This window comes from Pteropus medius, unplaced genomic scaffold (genome assembly GCF_902729225.1).
Source record: "Pteropus medius unplaced genomic scaffold, Ma_sr-lr_union100, whole genome shotgun sequence".
Lineage (NCBI taxonomy): Eukaryota > Metazoa > Chordata > Mammalia > Chiroptera > Pteropodidae > Pteropus > Pteropus medius.
Genome location: NW_024344436.1, coordinates 2880097 through 2898636, shown reverse-complemented (window position 1 = coordinate 2898636; position 18540 = coordinate 2880097). Strand labels below are relative to the sequence as shown.

The 18540-nt window shown below is 48.8% G+C and overlaps 1 protein-coding gene across 2 annotated transcripts in view; it reads right to left on the bottom strand.

The window, feature by feature from the left end:
* KIRREL3 (kirre like nephrin family adhesion molecule 3) overlaps positions 1-18540 on the bottom strand; it is a 525648-nt gene that overhangs the window by 76266 nt on the left and 430842 nt on the right. For both annotated transcript variants that reach the window (XM_039872733.1, XM_039872734.1), the window contains exons 3-4: positions 16330-16479; positions 11688-11837 (exon numbers count right to left, since the gene is read on the bottom strand). In XM_039872733.1, the coding sequence (XP_039728667.1) occupies positions 11688-11837; positions 16330-16479 (300 nt within the window). The remainder of the gene's footprint in view (positions 1-11687; positions 11838-16329; positions 16480-18540) is intronic.

Below are 18540 nucleotides of genomic sequence, written 5' to 3'. Positions count from 1 at the left end.
ATATAAAGAATGCTTACAACATGATAATAAGAAGACAAATGATCCAATTTAAAAATGGGCAAAAGATTTGAATAGACATTTCACCACAGAAGATAAAAAATGGATAATTATCATATGAAAAGATGCTCAACATAATTATTCATTAGGCAATGCAAATTTAATCTATAATGGACCATCACTTCGAACCCATTAGAATGGCCATAATAGAAAAGCCAAACTGTAACAAGTGTTGGTGATATTGTAGAGACACTGGAACCCTCATTCATTGCTGGTGGGAATGGAATAAAATGATACAGGCACCCTGGAAAGCAGTTTGGCACTTTCTTAAAAAGTTAAGCATAAACTTTCCACATGACCTAGCTATTTCACTAGTAGGAAAAATGAAAAATGAAAACATATATGTACACATGGACTCATATGTAAATGTTCACAGCACCATTATTCATAACAGCCCCCAACTGGAAACAATCCAAATGTCCGAGGGATGAAGGGATAAACAGAATGTGGTCTGTCCACACAATGGATGCTACTCAGCAGTAAAAAGAAATAAACTACGGATACATGTACAACACAGATAAATCTCGAAAACATTACGCTATGTGAAAGGAGACACAAAAGACCACATGTTGTATGATCCTGTTTATAGAAAATGTCCAGAAAAGGCAAACCCATAGAGACAGAAAGAGGATTAGTGGCTGCCTGGGACTGGGATGGGAGTAGAGATTGACAAGGGATCTCTTTAGGGTCATGGAAATGGCCTAATACTTGATATAAGTGATAGTTGCACAAATCTGTAAATATACTAAGAAATCATTGAGTTGTACACTTAAAATGGGTGAATTTCATGGTACATAAATTATACCTCAGTAAAGCTATTAAAAAAATAAAGGGAAAGATAAAAAAAAGGTCACCTCCTCTGTGGGGTCTATCCTGACTGCACAACCTGCTCTTTCCCCCCAGAAACCCTGCCCCTTATACTCTGCGCTTAACCAACTTTTAATAAAGTATACCATTTTCTGTTTATGTTTATTGTTATTGTCCAACTCCCTCTGCTAGGCTATAAGTTCCACGAAGGCAAGAGGTCTTAGTCTGTTTCACTCACCGATGTATATTCCTAGTGTCTGGGCCAGTGTCTGCAGCATGGAAGTGTATACATACATATACGTTGACAAATGGAAAGAAGAACTCTCGACTGACTGATTCCTTCCAGCTCTAAAATTCTCTAATCAAGCTTAGGTTTGTTTTTTTTTTCCCACAAGGTTAGGTTTTGGTCCTTAGTAGAACTCTCGCCCAGGCCAAGTAGGTATTTGGGGCTGGGGCTGGAGGAGGGACAGGGCGATCCCAGTGGTCTGTGCTCAGAGCCCAGCTTTCTCTATCTCAAAGAGTCAGAGAGGACTGGTTTTCCTCTTCCCATGCATCCTGCAGCCTCTAGCATATTTCCTATCCTTTTGGACCACAGTTGACTCTCTGCATAATGAGTTCTCTCCAACATCCTAGTGACTGCGTGTGTGTCTATCTCTGTATACAGATATATCTCTATATCTCAGTATAGATATCTCTCTGTATAGATAGAGGGCAGGTGCCTGGAGAGTAGGAGGGAGCGGTGCATTTGGGGGTAGAGCAGTGCCAGCTCATTCGGGGAGATGGCCATGTGGCCACCAACGTGCCCCCCATTTCTTGCCTTTTACCACTGAGGCTTCAGTGGTGTTCCTGGCACCGTGTGATTTCTTAGCTGTGAACATCTTTCCTGATATATTTACATATGGAAAATTCTTCCTGTCTATAAACATTTACAAACACCTTGATGGGTTTGTGAAAATGTGACACTCTTTTGGAAGCCAGCCTTCCTGGGCTGTGGGGCTCAGATATTTATTTTGACGAGCTGGAGGCAGCTGTGTGGGCTTCTGTGTGCCTGTGAACCTCCTACTTAGGAAAACCTCCTCCACATGGACAGAATAATTTAGCGGCCCAGAGCGATTGGGAAAGAAGGATTGGGCAGTCCCTTGATAATGAGACTTAATGGGATGGAAAATGGATGCTGTGGGTCTCGGAGCCTGGCTCCCAAGATGCATCTGGGGAACGGGGCCTGCCAGGAAGGGTTTTCTGAAATCTTTGGTTCATTGTGCAGGCCACCTATCTGCAGGCCCTGGGACAGTGTGAGGGCTCAGACAGCGCTTCTGGAATTCCCTAAGACTCAAAAGAGACCCTATTACAGTCCATATCCAAAGGGGACGGGTAAAGCAGCAGTAAGTCCGAGCAGAATTCTGGAAGGGGGAGGGGTCCGACTTAGAAAGGGCAAGGGTTTTGGGACCAGAAAGAACTGAGTTCAAATTTTAACTTTTTCTTTCCTGATGTGTGACCTTGGGCAAGTTAATGGGTCTCTTTATGTGCCATCTTTCTTATCTGTGAGAGAAAACATGGGGCCTGCCTAGCAGAGATGATGAGAATCTGAATAAAAGCACACGTGTGCTTTACCCAGGCAGTGGGCCAAAGCTCCTGAAATGCCTCTCTCTAGCTGCACCTACAACATAGGGCCCATCCCAACACAGCAACAAAATAACCAAGCTCTGGTCAGTTCTACTCCTGAGGTAGCCATGCATCTTTCCTCTGCAGAAAACTAGCTGAGAGACTAGGTCCTGTCTCCTGCTGGTGGGCACTGCCTGCTCTACCACTGAGGAGTCCTGTGCTGGCCACAGGCAGTGGGGTGTCACCCGTGAGCCTGGCTCCTGCCCATTCTCCAAGGCCTTCTCCCTCTGGGACCACTCTCGGTCTTGCTCTGTGAGTCTGCCTTGGGTTTTGTGACTTCGGCTCTAAACTCTCTCCTAAAGCGACACACCTCCCTGCCCCGTTGGCTGCTGGGGGAAGGCTTCCACTTAGTGGCATTTTCCTTTCTCATTTCATGCTGTAATGGAGATTCATTGCTAGTTTTAAATCCATAATTTGCCATGAAACCCTTGTCTCGGGTCTAGGCTGAGGTCAGAGCGGAGAAGCAGTGAGCTATTTTTACCCTTAAAGGTCTCCCCACCCAGCTCGGCCTCTCGGGCTTTCCCAGGGCTGGCCTAGGCCAGCCAGCATCCTGCGTAGGACAGGCACCGTGCTCAGCCAGGGGAGGGGCAGCTCGTCCCGGTGAGACTGGCCGAGCCAGTGCTCCCTCTCAGGTGGCTGTGACTCTCTTCCCTCCACTTCATTTTTTATTAGGGGGAATCAGCGGAGCGGTGGGGCCTCATGCTGGGGATATCATGCTCTACCTACTCCATTCTTTTCTGGGCCTGACAAGCAGGGTGGGTCAATATTTTTGTCCAGTCACCAAGATTTGTCCTTTTCCCATCAGTGATTGATTCTCTTGACTGAATGTTTTTGTGTCTTTCCGCCACAGGGAGCACTGATGATTTGTCCATGCTCTGATTGTGTGTGTGTGTGTGTATGTGTGTGTTTATGTGTGTGTAGACCTGTGTGCACACCAGTGCTTTGTCCTTGTTGTGAGGTGTCTGCGTGTATGTATAAGACTGACACATATACTTGTAATGGCCAATGGCCAACTGCATTCCTGACTGAGGGCCCAGGAGGGCCTGAGGACACAGGTGGGCCCTTGTCTGGTTTTCACAGGTTAGCAGGATGTTGGAAGCCATGCTTGGCCAGAGGAAGCAGTTGGGGCAGAGTGGGTGAGCCTTCCTCAAGGCAGTTGCATCTTGAGAGTTATAGAAAGTGGCTCAAATTTCACGGCTCCCGGGAGCTGCTGGTTCCATGCTGAATGGCTGCCATCCGAGGATCAAGGCCCTGACTTTTGCAAATCTCCATGGTCTGAGCTTACGCTCCCCTTTGCTGAGCAGTGGAGCCTGCTCAGCCTCTCCTAGGGTCATGCTTGATTAAAGCACCAGATGGACTTATTATCCTTGCTCTTAGGAACAAGGGGACAATGACTTGGAACAGTGACTCTCATGCCCTACCTCAAACCAGGATCAAATGAGAATCACAGTCAAACTGTGGAGTGAATTTGTATATCCTCTTTCCAGCTCCTGATTTTACCAAGGAGACAGCGGGTCGTAAGAGGTTAAGCATTTTTATCTCATGTCTCACAGCCGGTCAGTGGCAGGACTGGGGAAAGAATGCACATCTCTGGACTCTCAGGCAGGGACCCTGGTCCCAAAGAAGTGCCAACATCCTCGGTAGAGTGGAGGCACACGTTAAGACTGCAGGTCTGCCCTGGAGAGCCTAAGTCACTTAGTGATGGGGAGGGGAATACTGGGTGGTCGGCAGGGTGAGGAAAGAGCTGGTGGTGGGGTCCAGGAGCAGGAGGCTGAACACCTTGTGTGTGCAGCAGACCCCGGGTGGGCTCCTGCAGACCCTCCTGTGTGCTAGTATTGAGAGCAAGAGATGCTGGAAGGGGCAGGGGAGGGGCTGGCCCTGGGGTGGCCGTTTGGGATGCTGCCTCCAGCTTTAAGTGGGTGAGCACTTCCCCCCAAGGCAGTGTCAGGCATCGGGCCACTACAGCAAGGACACTTAATTAGATCAGTTAGCTTTCCTTTCATTGGCAGAGTCTGTTCCAACTGACCTTGGCCCAGGTGGGGTAGGTAGGGGATATATCAGGTCTCCCCCTGCTTGGAGTGGACCCTGTCTGTCCCTTGCCACCTATATTCAGGCCAAGAGGGGATGCACTGAGTTTGCCTTTGTCCCTGATGGATCCCCAGCCTCTAGGAGCCTGGAAGTCTTTTAGCATCTGTGAGCCTCCTTCCTCATCTTATTTCCCACCACAATGGATGGGGCCTGGCTAGACGAGTAGACTCTTCTGACATTCCATTGAGGCTGAGATGAAGGACAAGGAGAAGGAGGGTGGGGGACAGGCAGAGAAGCCATTCCTTTCCATGGCAACATGGCATATTAGAGGGGCAGGGAGCCTGGAGGTGGGGGACAATCTTAGCATCGGAGGGCCCAGAGTGACCCAGCTCCAAAGTCAACACACCTGGACCTAATGGCTACAGAGTGCTCCTGGAAGAACCTCGATTTCACATCCCTACCCTCCCACTGCTATGGGCAGCCACTCAGGGGGCAAATGGCATTGAACTCACAGTATAGACCTTAGATACGGTCCTCTACCACCAGCGAGCTTATACTATAATATAGGAGAGAGACGATTAGCTTAAGGTCACTCAGTGACCCTCAGCCACGCTCACCTTATAACCTGTCCCATTAGGTAAGTACAGAGTTAAACTGGGAGAGCAAAGAAGAATGTGCCCTGGCCAAAAGACAGGGGAGGAGGAGAATCGGTTTCTGGCTCAGGGGCACTGTGGATGGCCTGGGCCCCCAAGAAGGGAGCATAGCAGGAAGAAAGTGAGGAGGAGCTGGTGGTAGGGGTGAAGGGTGGGGGGCACAAGAGCACAGGTATAGGCTCCCATCTAGAGCTTCAGGAGATAAGGATGCTTTGCTTGTTCCGCTTTCCCATCTCCGGCTTGTTTGCTGCCCTATTTGGGGGTGATTGCAGGGTAATGAATGTGGCAGGAAATAGGCACACAGCACAAACGAGATACGGCACTGAAGACCAGGCCAGGGCCCAGGCAAAACATGCCTAATGAGGAGATAAGGAAATCAATTCTGCTTGTCTTCCCAGGCGTGTGAGCTGGGAGGGGCCGCAGCGAGCGAGTTTTCCTGCCTTGTGTACTGGATGGAATAGCTTCCCTAGGACCCGGAGCCTGATCCCCCAGGAAGGAGGGGTTGCTTGTTGGTGTCTCCTAACACTGAAGGAATCATAGTCATACCAATGACAGGTATGATGATAACTGTCAACACTGATATGCCTTGCTGCATGAAATGCCTTACATATATTATTTCATTTCATCCTCTTTATAACCCTAAGAGGGTGAGGTTATTACAACTGTTCCCTCATTTTACGCATGAGGAAACTGAGGCACAGAGTGGTTAAATAACTCGCTCTCAGTCACACCAATGGGAAAGTGACACAGGTAGGTTTCAAGTGTCAGCAATCTGGCTTCCAGAGTAGGCTCTTAACCATGAAGCCATGTCACCTCTCTAAACACAATACAACACAACACGATACAACACAACACAACTGTCACATGTATTTGGGGCTTACTATCTGCCAGGTACTGCTCCCTGTGGTGTGGATAAGTGTAAACTCCCTGTAGTTCACCCCCAAACCCTTTTACTACAGTTATAAGACTAACATTTACTGAGCACCTACTAGATGCTCTCAGGCTGTGCTTGGTGTGAGGGATACATGATGCCCCCGACAGACCCAGTGGGGGAGATGGACATGTGAACAGTTACTTTCAATATAATTGGGTTGAGTGTTGTGATTGAGGTGCGCATGAAATATTAAGGGAGCACATAGGGGGACAGTCAGGCTCTGTGGGATTCAGGGAGGGCTTCTTGGAGGAGGTGATATCTAAGATGAATCCTGACAGGTGAGCAAGAATTGGCCAAGGAGAAAGATAGTGGTAAGGACATTCCAGGCAGAAACACACATGAGCGAAGGTGTAGAGGTGTGGAGAGTGGAGGAAGCTGCAACCTGGTTGTCCCCAGAGCAAGTAGGGAGAGGGTGGCAGAGCTGGGGCTGGAGAGAAAGCAGAGGGTGGGCCTCAGAGAGACTTGTGTGCCATGGAGGGAGCTTGAACTTTGTTCTATGGAGGTGCTTTCCCATCCCTGAAGAACTGCTCAGACTGTCCTCTACTGACAGGGTGACTGTGGCTGGGTCTCTCGCCACTAGCTTTTAGAACAGTTTTAGAAGCCAGCACTCTTGGGTTCTGTGTCAGCTCTGCCTTCTTTTGATGCATGTCCTGAGTTATTTACTGTCTCTCTCTAGACACACCTCCACAGAAGATGAGGGGATAGGGAATTGGGGGTGCTGCCAGCACTGTGGACTTGGGAGACCTCTGCCTGCAATCTCCTGGTAAGGGAGTTGTAGAGGGAGCTCGTGGCACAAGGTAAGGACACATTTGGACCTTATGTGTTTGCCAGTCTCAGTGTTTGGGGCCTGACATCGTTTTAAAGATGCCCTCTTTATTTAAATTGACTTAGTCTCCATGTTAAATAATTCATGTTGAGTTAGGAGGCTTTGTTTCTAATGGGAGCCACAAGACAGCAGCAGAGTTAATATTAGAACAGGCCAGGAAGAAGAGGGGAAAGGAAGGAAGACTGGAAAATACCCTTTTGAATAATTACTCTGATATCCACCACCCTCCCTACCTACTTCTAGTCCCCTTTACCCTGCTCTACTTTCTCTTTCTCATAGTGTTTATCCCAGCTGAGTCCCACATCACTACGCGGTGTACTTGTTTAATCTGTTTATTATTTATGACTGTCTCCCTGCTACAACACACACTCCCCCAGGGCAAAGGGTGGTTTTCTCTTTTGTTTATGGATGAATCTCAAGTGCCTAGATCAGTGTGTGGCACGTAATCGGTGCTCGGTAAATGTTTGTTGATCAAATCCGTGGCACCCATTTCCTCCCTGCTCTGGGTTCCTGAACTCCTTGCTTCCTGTTTCCAGGCAGGTGGAAAGATCAGGTGCAATATCCCTCTAAGGGCTCTGGAACTGGAGTAGTTTAGATATTTTCAACCCTGGGGTTCCTGCAGGGGGAGGAGGAGCGGCCTGTGTGTGCGCGCGCGTGCACGTAACTTTAAAGCGTATGGCACTTCAGTATGAGTGTGTGTTAGTTTGATGCGCACAACAATTCTAGGAGATTGGTATTTTTATTATTCTCATTTTATAGATGAAGAACCGGAAAGGCCATTCATTCACTCACTCCATCCATTCATTCATTGACTCACTCATTAATTTAAAAACCTCAGATATTATTGAGGACCTACTATGTACTAAGTTCCAGTTAAAGAGAACTGAACCAGAGGCCCAGTGCCAGCCTAAGAATATGCCCGAGGTCACATAAGGAGTGAGCTGCATGCAATTATTCCTCTTCTCAGCCAAGGCTCTTTGTCCCATACCCCAGCTCTGCACAGGTGCATGGGGGTCTATGACAGCCAACTAAGCTGTGTCTCTGCAGAGATGGCTAGGGATGGGTGGAGGCAGAATACAGAGGAGGACTCTGGTTTAAGGTGTACAGCCAACTTCAGAATCCCAGGGCTGGACAGAATTTGAAAGATTTAATCTCCAGCCTCACAGTGGGACGCTGTCTACAACATCCTAACCTTCTCTGCTTTAATTACCACATGAATCCCTGGTCCAGTGCAGGTTAGAGATTTTCCTAAAATAGTTGGTACAGTGTGTAGGTCGTTTTTGTGGAAGTCATGCCTTTCAGAAGCTGGACAGCTCTTAGAGATCATCTTATTTATCACCACTTTCATTTTACAGTTGAGGCAACTGAGCCCCAGAGAGGTTGATTAACAGGGCCAAGATCACACAATTGGTCAATATAGGACCAGAACTGTTGCCTCCCAGTCTGATGCTCTGTCCATGATACCATGATTTCCAGATGTTCATGGGGAGGAAAGATGCATGTCTCGACCTGGCTTGAGTCAGAGCATGATTCTTGGCTGGCCGGGTCACAGAGAAAATGCATCCTGCCCGTTAACCTGGACTGGGTTCCCCAGTCTTCGCCTGGCTCAGCCTCCCAAGTACAGCCCCTGCTCCCTCTTCCCCTCCTAGTCCCCTAGTTCCATCCTTCCCTCTGCTTCCCGCAAATGCTCAGCTCAGAGTTGCTCCTTGCCTGATTGCATCTGAGAGCTGGAAACACAAGGCTAATTAATGTGTCTGTGACTCTAGGCTTGGCTGCTGGGCCTGAGTCCCCATGCCCTCTTTGGGGCTCAGCAGGCTCTGTGAGCTGGCCCTCTGGCTTCTCTGAGCGATGCTGGCAGATGCATATTTTCACAATGCACATCTGTTGGCTATATAATCTCTAGTATTTGCCCTCCTCACTTGGTGCTTTGATGGAAGACCCCTGGGGGTCTCCCTCTGTTCTAGCCAAAGTATTTGCTTTGCAATTTTGCCAGAATACCATCTGATTCTGCTCTCATATCTTCTGCAGGTTCTAATCAGGCTCTTACTTTATTTAATTAAAAATCGATCTCGGGCAAATACAGACTAAATTAGGAAGCTCTCTCACTCCTGGAACACAGGGAATGCAGCCCTCCCCTGGCCCCCTTGGGGAACTGGGACATTTTCCCAGACTGAGATGTCACAGCAAAGCAGATGGGGCCTTGGTTGGGAAGCCGGCTGGCCATGGCAGAAACACCCCTGTTCCCTCTGCTGGAACAGCCTCTCTGACTATCCACCATCCTGGACAGATCAGGGCTCCCTTTCCAGAAGGCTGGGTGGGCTTCTGCATGCAGGGCCTCCCTCCAGGGCAGTAGGTGGGGCTGTATACCACAGAGAAACTCAGCCAGGCTTGGAACCTCGGACAGAGCCCTGCAGGACCAGTTCAGGGGTGAGGACCTCGGGTGGCCCTGAAGAGTCAGGGAAGACTGTGGGCAGAGCCTGGGGAAGATTTTTCTTGTTTAGGAGGAATGGTTTTCACGGAGTCTGCCTGAAGGGTCCCTGCTCAGGCTTCTTTTCCAGCTCAGAAATTTTAAGGCCAGCCTGCTGGGGCCTGCTGAAGACACCCCCTTCTGCCTTTTCAACTGATCCCCAGACTTGAATAAAATGTCTCTCCCGCACAAATCCAGCTCTGTACCCAGAGGCAGTGCCAGGCCATGGCACTGGAGGAGGAGAAGGGCAAATGAATGGCATTCAGATGTACCCACGACAAAGTCCAATCTGTTCAGAGCAGACCCCGAGGCTGTGTATCAGAAGCCTGGCTCTCGACCAGCCAGACAAAGGAGATTCTACTGTTAGAAATGTGGTGACTTGGAGCAGGAAAATCTGGCATCTATATTGAGTTTAATTAGGCTGTGTGACCTTCTGTGAGTGCCTTTGCCTCTCTGAGTCTCGATTTCCTTACCTGTGAAACATCTGGAATAATTTGGACTTTGTTATCTAAGTGTGACAGTAGAAGGAAAGGAATCTGTAAATACTTGGTTATGACTGGCGAAGTTCTGACACCAGGACAACAGCTTAAGGACGAGATGCATCTCCATCTATTTTAGGTCCTGCATGAGGTCACAGGTGGGCAATGCTTAGGTTCTTCTCATTTTAGCGTTCTTTGGTACCCGCTGACAGGAACAAGGTAGCAGAAGGAAGATTCTTCTGAGAATGGAGGCTGAATAACCTCTGATGATGAAGATCCTACAACTTGGCTTAGGAAATCTGTTCTGGCATTTGCAATCCTCGAAACCCAGAAAATGTATTAGGCGCTAAATCCTCCTTCTCTCCTCCCTCAACCCCCGTACCCATTCCCATTTTATCCGCCTTCTCAGGAGAGATGGACACTGCTGCCACGCCCTTCGATGTCCCTGATTACTTTCCTAAAGGCCCACTTCCTCGCCATGTAATCCCAGTTTATTTACCCTGCCAGACCCAGTTTATGTTTCTCATTCCTTTCATTGTAGGCCAGAGGAGACTCAAAGGTTACAGGAGGTTCTGAGGTTGGCTCTGAGTTCCTCCTCTCTATCTCAAGAAGCCAGCCTCCGCGCTTGGTAAGTGGTCCTCCGGGGCCTGTCTGCTGCCGAGCTCGGGCTAATCTGGCCGTGTGTTGGCCGTGTAGATCTGAAGATAACCTGACACACTCTTAAATATTTCATCTTGGCGCAGCCATGCGCCTTATCTACCAGGCGAGGAGGCAGCATCCCAGCTGCTGACTCTTTTGTCAAAGCTTCTCGACAGCTGCTGAGGGGCTTGGAGGGCTGAACCCGGACTCCCCTTTTCTGGCTGCTGAGCTCCATCCCTCAGGCGGCCTCGTAGGGACTTCCTAAGGGGGCAGTAAGGCGGTGCATGGAGCCCTAGCGGGGAGACCCTTTGCTTCATCTGGGGCAACAATCCTGTCCTGTATACTTGCATCAGAACAGCTGAGAAAATGTAAGTGAAAGTGCTTCGAGAGTTGCTGTCAAGGGCTACGCAAATCGAGCCATGATTACTTCTGTGCAAAGCTCGGTTCCCAGGGAGCCTGGATCTTCAGTAACATCTGGCTGGAGGGAGGAGGTGACAGGGGTGAGGCAGTTTAAGGGGTAGTGAACCCATTCCCTGTCTTCAGTCAGATCTGCTCAAGTGAGGGACGGGGACCTCTTCAGGCAGGATGTCCCAAAGACACTGGGCTCCTGGGAAGCCGAGATGAAGAGCGACCAACGGAAAAGTTACGATCTGGAATAAGAGCCTGATGTGAGTTTTCCTAGGGATGACGTCGGCAGCCCAGGGTTCCCAGGAACAGGGAAGGGCATGAGAAACAGGGCAGCGGTGGTTCCTAAGGGTGGTGAGATCACTGTGTCCCATTCTTCTCTCTATCTCTATCACCTAGCACAGGGCCTGATACATCACACTTGCAGAACATGTTTTCTGATTGAATAAATGGGAACCCAGGAGACCTTATTTACTCCCTAAGCTGGAGTCAAACACGCTGGGGTTGGACAAGGTCATAGGTAAGTTGGCATCGGCCATCTGATTTTCAGAGCAGGAACTTTCACTTTTCTCCTTTTGGTGGGGAGCGGGTGACTGACACAATGTGGGATAATGCTTGCGGGCTTTGCCCAGTGGGTTCTCTCTGCAGTTGGGCTGGAAGGAACCCTTCTGTAGCTGAGCCCATGGTTCTTCCCATAGTATCTGAGCCCCCATGTGTGGACAGTTCTTACCTAGGACGGTGAGGCGTGCAGGGCGGGACCGGATGGCAGCCTGGATGGCCTGACACTCATATACAGCATCATCTTGCAGCTCTGCCCGCAGGATCTTCAGGTGATGTTCCCCTGACAGGTGGTTCCCTACCACCAGGTACTGTGGGTAACCTGTGGAGACAGCAGGCATATTAAGGGGGCTGGTCCGGGGGTGGAGGGAACGCTCATGACAAACAGGCACAGCGGTGACACATCTGAACAGGGGCTGGTCTGTCGTAGAGGCTGGCAGAAGGGGCATCTGCTCAGGGCCCTGATCTCAGCATGAGGAGCACAGAAACGAGAGTTTCCCCAGGGTGTTGGGGCAGAGTTTATGCGTATAAGGGAATTGTCAGTTTTAAGTTCAGAAATGTTGGAGAAGCTATTATTGTAGAGGGAGGAGAGAACAGAGAGGGCAATGCTTATGTGGACAGACACAGCAGGGTTATCACTCTGGAAGGTGGTGTGCTCAGCACCCTGTCAACCAAGTAGGCATGCCTTTGGATAAGGACACACACAGAGAGACAGAGAGACCCAGGCTGAGATCCACAAACAGACAGAAGACAGAGTTAGAGAGAGAGAGAGAAGGAAGAAAACAGAAATATTGGGGAAAAGATCAAGACTGACTCTGGGGAAAAGTTTTGTTTCAGAATGGACAGGAAGTAGATATCTAGGCCCACCCTACTAGTGCCCAGGAAGCGCTGGTCACTTTGAACCATAAGTGGCCTTTTTCTAGTCACTCCTTCTACCTGCCTCCAAACCCCAGGGCCTGATTAAGCACTTATGAGGTGCTCAGGACCCTTAGAAATTTGGGGCCCCTCATACCACTGGAGATGAATAATAAATAAGTAAGAGCTTGAGCATAATTAATCATCAATCAGTTTTCTTGCTGCTGTTTAGGGTTGAATATAAATGCCAGCATGAGTCATAGCTGGCCAGGTTGGGCAGATCCTCTCTTTCTAGGGTCTTGAACCTTATACCCCCTTAGTTTCTCTCAACAGGATCTGTTTTCCACCCATTCCCTTACCTGAGCTCTACCCCTTCCCCTTATCAGTCCCTTACAGGCTACTTCTTCCCTGTCCTGGTCCCTTCTCTCTTCAGAGGCCCGCCCACCCTCCGGCAAGCCCCAAATTGCTCCTCTTTTGGAAGAGCCTTCACCAGGACAGTGTATGTTCTCAGAAAGATGTCATAGGAGGAGGGGATTGGTCACATTTGGCCTTTTAAATAAAAGACTAGGGCTTTAGTAAGTGAGAGACAGAAACAGAGACAGACAGAGGGATGTGCAATAACTTTCTTCAGATATTTCAAAGCTCTTAGTGTGGGTAAGATGTGTGCGTGCAGCTCCCAAGGACAACATTAGCACCGATGGGCAGAATTAACATGGGGAAATACTTTGAGAATATTGTTAATGATTTGAGGTAACCAACAAGAATTTGGGCTGCCAGAGGTGATAGTGAGGCCTCCATCACTGACTGTATTCAAACACAGGTTGTATGATTATCTGTCAGGGATGCTGCAGAGAAGATTTCTACCCTGCTTAAAATTTTGAAACTCTAAGGCCCCTTCCATAAAATAAGGGTCTTTCAGAGGTGGGGTGGGGCATCCTGGGGGTGTGCTGTCCAGGGGCACCTATTCTTGGTTCCTGGAGGTAGCTGTAATCCTCTGCCAGATTTCCCAGCATGCTTTTTTGGTGCTTCTTGTGCAGCTGAGGCCTTCAGGCTCGTGTCTTCATGGCTAGCATTGTCCCTATCATGCAATCAAATGGCTCATTCCTCCACAGCTGTTCAGGCCTGGCCAGAGATGCTCACAGGGCATTCAGCTGTACTCCTGAGAAAGCACCGCCTCCCTCCTGCCCTCTGCTGGGCTTGGGGAAGGAGCCCAGGTAAGTTAAGCTGGCTCTCTCTAGTGCCAGGGTGAGAGTCTGGAAATGGATTCTAGCCCAGTCTCCTTCCTGATGCTTCTACCCCAATGTAGCTGGCTGACTGTGCCAACCCCTCAAGCCCAGCCTCTGGATCCTGCTGTCCTGTGATTAGTCCCTGGTCTCCCGCAAGCATCTTGGCTGGAGCCTGTGTTTTTGTTGTCTTGCAAGTGATCAACACAACGATTTTGCTCTCAGGAGCTGCTAAAAACATCAGTGATGGGTTTGTTTGTATTTGCCTAATTAGGCGACGAGCTGTGATGTTATCCCAAGGACTGGCAGTATCTTTGGAAAACATTTGTCCAGAAGCATAGATTCTGAGGAATTTCTAGCTCCTTCCACAGTATCATTACTCTCTCTTGCTATTCTCAGAGGAGGCAAAATTTTTGGGAGTCTGGGTTCTACAGTCACATTTCCTGGGTTCAAAGGCCAGTTCTGTCACTTCCTAGATAGCTTGTCTGGGGTTAGTTGCTTTCACTTCTTTGTGCTTCCTTATCAGTAAAATAGGGACAATACTAGTAGTATCTTATAGTGTTCTGGTGAAGATTAGACAGGATAATCTCGGTAGAGTGCCTGGCACATAGTAGGGAGGTAGTCTATAAATACTGGTTTAAATAAAAGTGACCGTGAGGTAGGATAACCAAAGAGGTCCCCATCTTTCTAAGTGAAAGCAGACTGGGTGCCTGGACCTTTTGGGGGTTAAGAGCCAAGGTCCCAGGCACTGGGCTTTGGTATATGTTTAAATCAATATTTTTTTCTCAAATGTGACTCTGTTTACCTGTCACATAAAGAGGAAAATCCTTCTTTCTCCCTGTAGATCATTGTAGATTTATGAGAGAATGTCTCTCATAAGACTGTTTTTTTTTCCAGATGTAGTGACCAGAAAAGTAGTGAGGTCTTCAGTTAAGGCATCATTCCTGGTAGACTGAATGGGCCACACAGTTAAAATAGAAGATGGCAGAGCTGCAGCGGGTGGAAGTCCCATAAGACGGCATCAGTTTCCCCACAGAAAACGGGTGCGGTATTAAATGCTCTGCAAATACTTGCTGAAATAAATTGGGATCTATTGCTCTCACTTTCCTATCATTATTTATTGGGCATGTAAGTATCTGTCATTACTGTCATGATGCTATTTTGGGGGTAGGTGATCAAATACAGAGAAAACACTTTATCAAGAGTTCGAGTTCATTGGCTCTGCAAGGAGAGGGCAAACCTTCTTTCTGTAAGTGGAGTCAGGTGGGAGAGGAAATGATAGAAGTTCATCACTTAGCACTTAGCAGGAGCTAACGCTGAATCCCAAAAAGCCATTCATGGAAATGGTTGCCAGAGGCTCCATGATCTGTGCGGTGATGACCAGTGTATGAACCATCCATGGTGACCTGGGACCTCTTTTTGGCCACCGACTCAACAAGACCCCAGTTTCTGACCGAAGGCTGAAAACCACTGACTAGGAATCCTGAAAGGCTGTTTAACTAGCAATAATCCTGGGCCAAAGTCAGGACCATGCAGAGTATGAACGATTCTAGTCTGGTTAGGTTATGTCCTTCCTCCAGTTTCTCTAGAAGAGAATTCAGAGTCCCTGAACATGGCTGGTTCCCACAGTACTTAAATTTTATAGCAGAGCCATATATTTTGGAGATATTATTGTATATTTCATCCACGCTCAGCTGGGCTGCAGCACTCAAACCATATGATGCTATTGACCATTGCTATAATGTTTCAATACACATTTTTGGCCAGACATAAATCACATTTTTAAATATTAATTCCCCAACCACATGTTGCTGAGTGCACTTCGATTTTTACTTTCCTGCAGCTGTACACCACAAGAGAGGCAAAGCGACTTCTCAGTCGAATATATGTTTTTCTTTTCTCCCCCACCCTCAGTTACTCCCCGATGGGACACCCAGGTCCTTTGTTCTGAATTTTACAGTTTATGCTAAATTTAGTGAACAGTCACGTGCCTCTCATCCCCAAGGGAGAATAATAATGGTGAATGGTGAGTGACCAGGAAGATGATTCCATTCTTTTTTCTGCTGGGGCAGAGAGTGGATTGTTAAGACATCTCTCTGGGTTTAAAGACTGACATTCACAGTGGTTAATGGATGACTGGGCATGGCACCAGCCAGGGTGCTCAGATGCCAGCCATCAACGGCCTCAGGAGCCCACCAGTGCATCTTTGATGAATACCAGCTGGGTGGGCTGAACAAGGTTTGGAATTTATTTCAAACACTTCTTTTCTTTCCATCACATGGTGGCCCCTAAAGTCACCAGGCTTCTTTGTCAGCTTTCAATCTATTTGGCTCCTTTTGATGGATGGGAGCTGGGAAGAACAAGGAAGGCTGTGACGTCAGTGAGGATATATTTTGGACCAAGAAACAACACTTTCTCCTTGGAAATGTGACTTTGTGTGAATCATGTTTGATTTTAGAATAGACCCTTCAGGGTAACATTGTTTTAGGTATAGCACTGATCACCAGAATTGAGGGTTCAATTGTAGTTCAGTTCCAGTGGTCAGAGAGGCCTTCGATGTCCTCTGGATCCTGGACCTGGGGCTTGCCTAGCCTGATCCTGCCTGTGAGATCTGCACTGACAGCTGGAGATTTAATGCCCAAACACCTGTGAAGATAGGGTTCCCTAGGAGGGTAGTTGGGTGGGTAAGGCAGGGGTGGGTTCCAGGCCTTCCCGGGGAAGTCTGGCGGTACTCACTTGAGAGGTCCCTGCCCACACCCAGAGCCAGGCCGTCTTTGATCCACAGAACGAATCCATCATATTCTGGGATGGCACACAGCAGTGTCACTGGCTGCCCCGACACCACAGCTTGGTCCTGGGGCTGCTGGCTGAAGGAGTACACTTGGCCTAGGAAGGAGACAAGCACAGCAGTCAGTTACAGCAGGGAGCAGTGCCTGGAGGCATCTCCTCAAGCTATGGAAGCAGAGCCCAGGCAGGTCTACGGGACAAGGTGCCCCCAGAACACCTCATGTCCTGCCTGGGGGTCAGCAGCAGCTTCTTCACTGTCCCCAACTTATTCTCTTGCTGGCTCCCAGCTGCAGCCTCGTCAGTCCCCAACTGACGTGCACACATACCGTGGTCCAGCCATCTTCCTGCACCCAAACAGGCCATGCTCGCCACCCGCTGCCTTTGGAACATGCTTCTCCCTTTCCATTTGGCTAATTCCTACTTAACATCACTTGCTAGTGCCCACTTCCACTACAGGACAGAGGAAGGACAGAGACCCCCAACTGGCAGCATTCTGTGGGGGCCGTGGGGAGTAGCGTGATTTGATTAATCCTGAGAATACAAGAAACAACATTATCGTTCTGATGGCTCCAGGATGGGATGAGGATGTGGCCAAGGGATCCTGTCATGGTCTTCACACTGTGAAGACCATCCTCCCTGTCCCTTCCTTTTCTGCATCAGATCCTATTTTAGCCTCACTGTTATTTGGGAGAAAGTCATGACTATGACTTCTCCATATATACCTCAAAGAGAGCCGGCCCCGAACCCCCTAAGCTAGCCAGTTCAAATTTTATTAAACAGACACGACTGCAGAGTGTACCACATGCCAGGCATTGTTCTAGGATTGAAAATATTAGCTCATTCGTATTTTCATCCTCATACCAACCTGTGAATTAGGTAATATTTTTATTCCATTTTCCAGATGAGGCACAAAAAGGTAAAAATAGTCACAGGGGCCGTGCTCGTTACTTACTTCCCAGGTGCTGAGTGTGCTTCACCTTGAGTTGTTGCAGCACCCACAACACCCTGTGGACCTTACCAACCCCATTTCCCAGGAGATTAGGACCCGCAGCCTTAGAGCTTAACTAAACTATCCAGGGAGCATCTAAGGTCAGGACCAGGGCTGTGAACCCAAGACTTTCTGGCTCCAAAGACCATGTTCTCATCTACTGGGCTATGTTGCACACAGATCCCCAATCCTAGTCCTGGAGGGGTTGTTGAAGAACATGACTGCATTCCTGGGAGGTCACGGCTGAATGGACAGTGGGACAATGACATTTACTGATCTCCCACCCATAGGGCAGTCAACGCTTCACATGCCCTCTCTCCTATAGCGCATTTAATTATATGTCAGGGCAGAAATATCCTATGCTATAGCAAAGAAACCAGGATCAGAGAGGCAAAGGAATCTGCCCAAGGTCACACAGCTAAAGAGTGGTGGAGCAGGGGTTTGATCTGAATTCCATTGACTTCCTTTCCCACACTCTGTTCTGCAGGTCCAGATAGACAGCCCAGGAGAACTGGCCATGGCTTCTCCTCCCCAACCTGGGAGAGTCAGGATGGTCACAGAGGTCCTGGACACCGGCTGTCACCTACCTTAGGGAAACAAAGCCCCCGGCTCAGACCACAGATGGTGTCGAACTCTCAGTAGCAGATGGCCCTAAGAAGGGAGCAGCAGGCATGTAGCTCTGAGAGGAGCTGGGTGGTGGCGTAGCATGTGGGGTGACCCCAACAGGAGAGGCTAAGTCCCCATGACAGAGTTTGTGGCAAGTGGGCAAGTAGCTGAATCTACAACCTGATGAGATCTTGGCTGGGTCTCTGAGGAGTCTCATTAACAATCAGATTGGCCCTGAATTGTAGGAGTAACACTTTTTATTCTGATTTGAGCTTTACAAATTAGATTTCATAGGACATTTTAATCAGCTATGTGTGGTGTTTTTCCACCCCCCTCCCCGCTCTGCGTCTTCAGGTTCTCCGTTGCAATTAGACTGTTTCTGGCATGAAAACAAGAGAGAGAAAGAGGGAAGAGCCTGGAGAAAGACCAAGAGGGTGAGGGGTGGGGTGAGGAGAGCAAGAAAAAAGAGGGGCTGGAGAGGAAGGAAGAGGAGCCAGAGGCAGAGGCAGAGAGCAGGGAGAAGAGAAGAGAGGAGGATGGGGGGAGGTGCTGTGACTGAGAGTTGG